This window comes from Bactrocera oleae, chromosome 6 (assembly GCF_042242935.1).
Source record: "Bactrocera oleae isolate idBacOlea1 chromosome 6, idBacOlea1, whole genome shotgun sequence".
Lineage (NCBI taxonomy): Eukaryota > Metazoa > Arthropoda > Insecta > Diptera > Tephritidae > Bactrocera > Bactrocera oleae.
This window is the reverse complement of record NC_091540.1, coordinates 48,826,365-48,834,156: the sequence shown is the minus strand read 5'-3', so window position 1 is coordinate 48,834,156 and position 7,792 is coordinate 48,826,365. Positions and strand designations below refer to the sequence as shown.

Here is a 7,792-nt window from a genome sequence, read left to right as displayed (position 1 = left end):
AGTGATATTTTGTAATTTTTTCAATAATTTCTATTATAACTAATTATTGGTGAAATTTAAAAATGTGATATAATTATAATTATCTAATAAAGAAATTATTTTCTCAAATAGCCGAAATTATGAATCTCATATTGTACGGCAATGCAAACCCTTTCTAAAGAAAGCTAAAGCAATCATAGTCAACCCTGCTTCTAATAAAAACAAACAAAAAAATTTCAAGTTCTTCTATTAGGATTGTGTGAGGGTAATATTTAATAAAAAATAAGGCTTGTGGAAATGAACTTTGATGTTCGTTATTGTTTTAAGTGCAGTAGAAATTAACGATTCGCTGTTTTTTTATCCATTTCGTCATCATATTGCTCATAGAAGGTCTACAAAAAACATTTTACAGTGTTGTTTATGTTAAGAATAGCTTTGCAAAGTGTGCTACCTACAAGTGTTTACACATGCACACCCTGCTCCTTCCATCCACAAATTATTAGCCGAATATACAACACGCACATTTTATTTGTGACGCAGCAGCAATACCATTGTTAATGGCTTCGAATTCGCAGGTTGGAAAAATTGTGGTCGTCGCTGCACTCACATTATTTCTCTACTATTTCTTTTGGGTATCCATATTGCCGTTTATGTTAATTGATGAAGGTGAGCGAAGTGATGACAAAGATAAAGATTTCTATACGATAACTAAAGACCCTGGCGGTCCTTTTGTATTCCAATTAATGTGAGCTGATGTCAGTGAACATATTGTGTGATCATTTTAGTTCCATAAACGAAAAACACGACTCATGTATAAAGACTTCATTAAAAGTGTTTTAGTTATCTAAATTCTGTTCTTATGCACATGTTACGACTGTAATTGATGCAATATAAAGTTTTATTTCTTAATTGCTCTATTTATAGGTAACTTCATACATTCATTATTTCCGCCGCTCGAATATGCATTCATATTTCCCACTGTATTTGGGGTGATGTTTCTTGGTGGCATATCAATATACACGCTGTATCACATTTGGGATCATATTTGGGATAGAAAAACTATTTAAATGCGTCATTAGCTGTTCTTAACTTGTTCTAACAAAATAAACATCAGTGAAAAACAAATAATTGTGAAACGCGTGAACGTCTGGTTCAAAAGGTTATCTAACATTGGCACACTATTTCCCGTTCGAACTTTATCAGCAAAAATTGCATACTTTAACTTTCGACAAATACCTGCAGTAAGTGTATTGAAGTGGTGTAGTACGAACGGTGCGATCAGAATGCCACCGTGGCTGGTAATAGGTGTTTCAGGTGTAACATGTGGTGGTAAAACAACTTTGGCACACCGCTTGCGGGACTACTTTCAACAATCACGTGGCGGATCACTGTGGAATACCTCCTACATTGTGGGTGATGTACAGCTAATCTCACAAGATGATTACTTTTTGCCAGTTTTCGATTTGCGACACAAGTGGAATGAAAAACTGAATGTGATAAATTTTGAGCTATTAAGCTCGCTCGATATGAAACATATGCTCTCTGACATAGCATGGATAATGAAAGGACGTAACTTGACTAATGATCCCATGGAATACGTTGATTACATTAATGAGATGTCCATGTCAACAAATTTCGAACATTATGCGCAACCAGTTTCGCAACAAATGTACCATCCAAACAACTATAAAATCAATCAATGTGGATTAACATCTCGACATCAAAGTCAAACACAAAATCAACACAATCAATATCTACATCATCATTGTCAACCACTTCAGCATCATGCACATATTCATGCAAATGCCAATGTGGCGCATTCTTCCCACATAATGCGTATTAACTCACAATTGGCGCATATGCGTGACAACAAAATTAATCTGCTTATTATTGAAGGTTTCACCATCTTCAATCAGCCGGAGTTATTAACATTATGTAATATTAAGTTCCATTTTCATATACCATATGAAAAATGCTATGCGCGTCGTCAGAAACGCACTTACGATCCACCGGACGTGACTGGATACTTTGAAATATGCGTTTGGCCACATTATGAGAAGAATTTCAATGAGATTCGTGATCGGCAGGATATTACGTTCCTTAATGGTGAATTAAGCAAAGAACGTATTTTCAAATTTGTATTGCAAAAAATATCCAACTACTTTGAAGAACGCTGTGATGTGGCCTGTCCGCCACCACAAAAACTTCTAGGCATACCGAGTTGTTTGGCAAATGGTCTCTTGGGTAATGAGAGTTGCGCTAGCAGTAGTGCACGTTTAGTAACCGGTATTAGTGGTAATGTGACTAAAGCCAGCCCTATGGAACAACAGTAAATTTATGGTGGAATTTATTTTAAAATTCTCTAATACTAAAGCTTGTTACAATTGTAAAGATTTTTTAATATATTATTTACATTAATTTATTACTATTTAAATGCACCGAAATTTTACATTTTAAAAATGTTAGAATTGAGATACCAGTTTTTAGTTGTAATAAAGTTGCAGTCGTTTTGAGTACAGAAATCGTTAAATCTCAAGATGTATACGTATTGTATATAGATATATATTATATTAAAGATGAACCATCGTACCTTGTACCCACTATGTAATTATGCGTACAAAATATTAAATAATTCTGATGAATGTAAATGAACTATAAATATTATAATTAATAAAAAAAACGTGAAATAAAATATTATAATTAATAAAAAAAAACGTGAAATAAAATATTATATTATAGTTGGTAAAAGATAAATTGTTTTTCTGCACAGAGTACTGGATGAACAACGGAAATATTGTGGTTGTAACGACAGAAAACAGCCCTCACGCAAGCTAAACTTAACCTAAAACTTACAGATCCAAACACGCTTAGATCAGCCCTTAGCCGAATAAAATCCAATTCCGGTAACACAGAACTGGATGACGTGGGAATTTCCTGGGCCTTAGATGACTTCGATGACAACCAACTTGAACCTTGCCACCCACACAGGGTGTCAGATAACCGTTACAACAACACAACAATCCTGAAATAATTTAAAGGAATGTTGCCGAGTTAACAGTCCTTGGCCGGTTACGTAGACCCGTCTAAAGTGGGAACGGAGCAATGGAAATCATATCGATTGCTCTTAAATATTCCTCATTCTATTTACCTTATCTCTGCGCATATAAACATGAGTTTCGTAACAAAAATTTTAAGTTTTTCACTCTAATAATGATCTGTTTATTAATCTTGTCTGAATTATAAATATTTCATGTTTTTATTGGTTTGCTACGCTTGTAATTATTATTCAATACCTTGCGAAATATAATATTTATATATTTTTTGTTTAAACTTCCTATCATACGATTTTTTTATATATGTATAAAGTGAACATACTACAATGGTATTCAATTTCAATGCATGCCATTACAAATATATGTGTGTGTACGCGTATATATTTATAATCTACTAAATGACGTGTTTTCTGTTTACATTGCGTATTTATGTATGTTGTGTGGGGTGACTACGAGATACAAACATTTTTTAATTATTCTGTTAAGTTTCTAGTTCTAGTATGATTTGTAACAATTAATTGTATGTGTGTGTGTATAATCATATAATGTAGTTTTATATGCGAGTCTTGCGCATAAATTGTATAAACACCAATTACTTTGCAGAATCGGCATGCTCAAAAAGAGACTGCCAAACAACATGGTCTGGATAGTGACGAAAATGGTGACGTAGCCAATACTTGCATTAGGCGTAATTGCTTTTCCATTTTATTTCTAGTGTACTAAAAACTAGCAATTTGCGTTTGTTATTATTATTTTTGCAATTGAATTTGTGGTTTTTCAATTTTTAACAGCTTTTCGATTTACAAATGTACGATTTTACAACTCTCTATGAAAAATTATGTATATTATGTTTATAAGTATTCGATTTCTGCGTGCACTTGTGTTTTATTAATGTGTACGTATGTCTGTATTCTAGTAGTTAAGCTGTATGTATTAGTCAATAACTTCAGCAGCCAGAACGGTGATTACACTGAAGTGATGAAAGTGTCAGTTTTTTTTCCTCTTACAACGCATCCCAATCGATTTGATTATTGTAAACTTCTTCTTCTAGCCATATCGAATAGTTTTCCTTGAAGTAGTCGGTTAATTCCACTTTGCGATCCCACCAGCCTGAGTGCCCGAAGAAAGCAAAATCTGAGTGTGACAAAATTTCGTCGCTTGGAAAACCACCTTCGACTCCATAATCATTTAATTGTGTGTGTCCGTTGCCACCACCGCCCGTACAACTACTGCCGAAACCATTAGCCTCATTTCCACCACCAGCCATGTTATTACCACCTCCGGTGCTGCCCCCTATATTACCCGAAGAGTTATCTGAATTTCCGGAATTTCCATTGTTGCCGCCTGCACCACATTTCTGCGTAGCTTCGGGATAGCGCCGCAAATTGAAACGATCTACGCAGGCACGTAAAGTACATTCTTCAGCCTGAAAATCCCATGGACGCGACTCCAAATCATTTCCAAAGGCCCAATCGTCGTTAAGGCGATGTCTCACTTTTGCATAAATGGCACTCATTGTCTTCATATTAGATTTGCGCCATTGGCGACCGAGATATTTTGTTTGCATTTTAAGTAGCTTCAATACATATAACTGCATCATAGCATGGCGCACTTTTAGCGTTTTCTTGAGAATTGGTGCCGATTTGAAGACGACCAACATCATAACTCGTGAATGCTTCCACTTAATTAACTTATTAAGTATGCGTAAGAGATTAATGCAGGAGAAAACGTTACGCCACGAATAGTATGGCTTGTCGGCGGTTTCACCGCTATAAACAAAGCTCTCGCCCGATAGATCTGGCTGTTCTCCAATTACACAGGAAGGGAAATCCAATAGTGGTATAGTGTTTTTCATGCCTACATATTCCGTGATGGTTTGATTGAAGAACTTAAGCACCAAAGGTATGCAATTGGCGAATACAAGATGCTGTGACATAAATTCGAATTGATATATGTGGTTAATTTTAAAGTGTTTCAAATATAGCAGAATGATAGCTGATACCGCTTTGACAATTATTTCCTTATGCCTACTCATGTCAACAGTTAGTTTCTGTGAGTCAGTTATTGGCATTTTTTTCGGTAAAACATCAGCCATTATATTAATGCTTTCCGTTTTCGATTTTGAAGTGGGCGATGCGGCCAATAAAACCTTCAATAGTGCAATCATGTATTGTGGCAAATTCGGTAATATTGCCTGATAAAGTACTTCGGCGGGATTTAATGGGATTTCGTCTTCTTGGGTAGAGATCGGATTTCGGGCAATTTCTTCTTCTTTTTTTATTTGCACATCAGCTAGGCTTACATACATGTGACGTCGCAAAGTCTGAACGCCTTCATGTATTGGTTGTGGCAGTCCCGCAAGGCTCTCGTGATCATCAATCAACGAATAACCAATAAATTTATTTCGAGATATATCCAGAAATTGATCAATATCCTTTTGCCTTACTTTCGGTATCCATGGCAAACGTGTTGTAACTTGTACAGGTAGTACTGGTGGTGGCTGTGAGAAGCTCGGCTGATTATTAGGGTTTGCTGTATTTGCAGATGGATCTTCGAACTGACGGTAAAATTGGGATATATCTTCTTCTTGATTTCCATTTCCACCGTTATTGTTTGGTGGTGCACTTTCATTACCGGGTGTTAATTCCATGTCCATTTGTTCTTGCTCATCAAGAAAACGTTGTTTCATCAATGATCGTCTGTAAATTGAAAAAAAAGTTATTATATACATAAGAAAAGTAAATATAAATAATATAAAAAAAAATAATTATAATATAAAAAAAAATTAATTATAATATAAAAAAAAATTAATTATAAAAAAAAAATTAATTATAATATAAAAGAAAAATTAATTATAATATAAAAAAAAATTAATTATAATAAAACAAAAAAAAATTTAAAATTTATTACATCACAACTAACCTAAATGCATTTCGTTTGGGATTTTGATTATCCAAAATATCTGTAGCAGTTGCTGGTGGTGAGCTAGCACGCATATTTTTTGTGACTTCCAACGTATCCTCAGTAACAGGTTCTAGATCTGCTTTGACACGATATTCATTCTTAAGGTTTTTTAACTTCTCCATTCCACCTAATCCCAGTAAAGTTATTTTCCACAACAATAGGACTACTTTTTTCATGGGAAAGTGAGGTGCGGCACCACTGCAAAAGCGCGTTATCATTCCTAAAAGTTTAACAGCAAGCAACTCACCGTCAGTTAGGGGACTATTTATTTCTTGTATGAAAGCTTCGGCAATATTTTTATAGTCCTCACTTCCCTTGTCATACTCATCGCGAATAGTTTCCGCAATTATATACAATACCGAAAGTATTACTCGTAAGTCGGTCGAGTCTACCAAAGTAACATTCGTGATTTTAACAGCAACAATATCAGGAGAACATGCGCTCTCTATTTCCATATTAAGCAGATCTATAAAAGACGAAAAAACTCCCAATTCATATAACACAATTATATTGTCTCGTGTGATCTGATGTTGTTCTTCATCAGACTGAACTTCAGCCCAACATCCTTGTGCCAAATAGAGTATACAACGGGCTGCCTGCATTCGAAACGCTCGACTTGAAACTTCTAGTTGATCTATCAATTTCATTATAATACTGCGCTGTGAAGAGCTGTCCTGTTTTTGCCAATTAGGTGGCAAATCATACATTTCCATTTGATCTTCAAATGCTTTAACATTTTGTTGAAGCTCATTAAATTCTGTATAACTATAGAGTTCTGCAATTTCATTTTGATAAGTATCTACATCAGCATAAACAAAATCCAAATCAGGCCCATCACAATTGCCATCTACATCATGTGTATCCTGCTCGAAGGAGTTATTTATAGATGACAACATCATTTGGAAATCGTTCTTGGCAACGCCGTCTCACCACTGCCAATAACAAGACTTGATTCCTTACCGGAATGCAGATAGAACAGAGTGATGTTGTAAAAAAAAACCTGTGATAAATATAAACTTTATTAAGAAACAATAAATAGCTTTTCTACACAACATATAATTACCGGAACACTTTAATTGTTTCTAAATGCTAGTTATGATACGAAGAGCACATCAAGCGTTGTTGTTGTTTATATACTTGCCGAGTTGTCTTTAGCTAGGCCTTTGCTTTGCACTAAATCCTCGGTGTAGACCGCCTAAGATCTTTCTTCCAACATTTCGAATAAATGATAATCTTTCAATTTCCGCAAACCGACGACCTATTTCTTTTGAATATTTTATGGGATTCCTTTTGGAACAATACAAAAATAAATTTCTTTCCCGAGACAAGTTTTTGTCTGTATGACAGAAAATTTTCTTTGACAATCGATACTTTCCACAAAACAGTGTGTGTAATCATTTGTGAAAATAATGGCTAAAAAAAAGGCCGTTGCTGTAAAATGTTAATAATTAATTATAATTATGTTAACATTGCGAAATACGTTAGTACTATTAAATCAAATTTAATAAGTTTTGTTAAAGAAAACTCTAAAGTAAAGGTCTGAACTTGATTAAATGCTAAGTCCCAAGTTACGACTACCCGAAACTTAAGTAGATTGAACGAATTTGAACGAAGACTATCAAAACCGCACGATACCTCTCATTAGCCCAATGCGTAAGAAAGGATGAACGGAACGAGAGATTTCGAGCAGTTTTGTCAATTAAGTCTTAAAAAACTCATATAAAGTTTAACAAAAACATCTAGTACTGCTCTCTGGTTATTAACCAATGTTTTAACCATTAATTGACTTGTAGGGA

General features: G+C 34.6%; 3 protein-coding genes across 3 annotated transcripts; 2 read left to right on the top strand and 1 right to left on the bottom strand.

Annotated features, from left to right (window-relative positions):
* The first annotated feature begins 250 nt into the window (after window positions 1–250).
* On the top strand, window positions 251–1,092 carry Dpm2 (Dolichyl-phosphate mannosyltransferase subunit 2). The gene is made up of 2 exons (XM_014238838.3): window positions 251–645; window positions 904–1,092. Exons 1-2 carry the CDS (start codon window positions 537–539, stop codon window positions 1,044–1,046), a joined length of 252 nt encoding a protein of 83 aa, XP_014094313.1. The 5' UTR covers window positions 251–536; the 3' UTR covers window positions 1,047–1,092.
* LOC106620358 (nicotinamide riboside kinase 1) lies at window positions 1,067–2,413 on the top strand. The gene has a single exon (XM_070112228.1). The coding sequence runs from the start codon at window positions 1,263–1,265 to the stop codon at window positions 2,310–2,312; it is 1,050 nt and encodes a 349-aa protein (XP_069968329.1). The 5' UTR covers window positions 1,067–1,262; the 3' UTR covers window positions 2,313–2,413.
* A 754-nt stretch (window positions 2,414–3,167) lies between these two features.
* Strip (striatin interacting protein) lies at window positions 3,168–7,360 on the bottom strand. Its single transcript, XM_014238861.3, has 3 exons — window positions 7,060–7,360; window positions 5,955–6,996; window positions 3,168–5,731 (listed from the first exon to the last, which is right to left on the bottom strand). Exons 2-3 carry the CDS (start codon window positions 6,893–6,895, stop codon window positions 4,036–4,038), a joined length of 2,637 nt encoding a protein of 878 aa, XP_014094336.2. The 5' UTR covers window positions 6,896–6,996; window positions 7,060–7,360; the 3' UTR covers window positions 3,168–4,035.
* Between the last annotated feature and the right edge of the window lie 432 nt (window positions 7,361–7,792).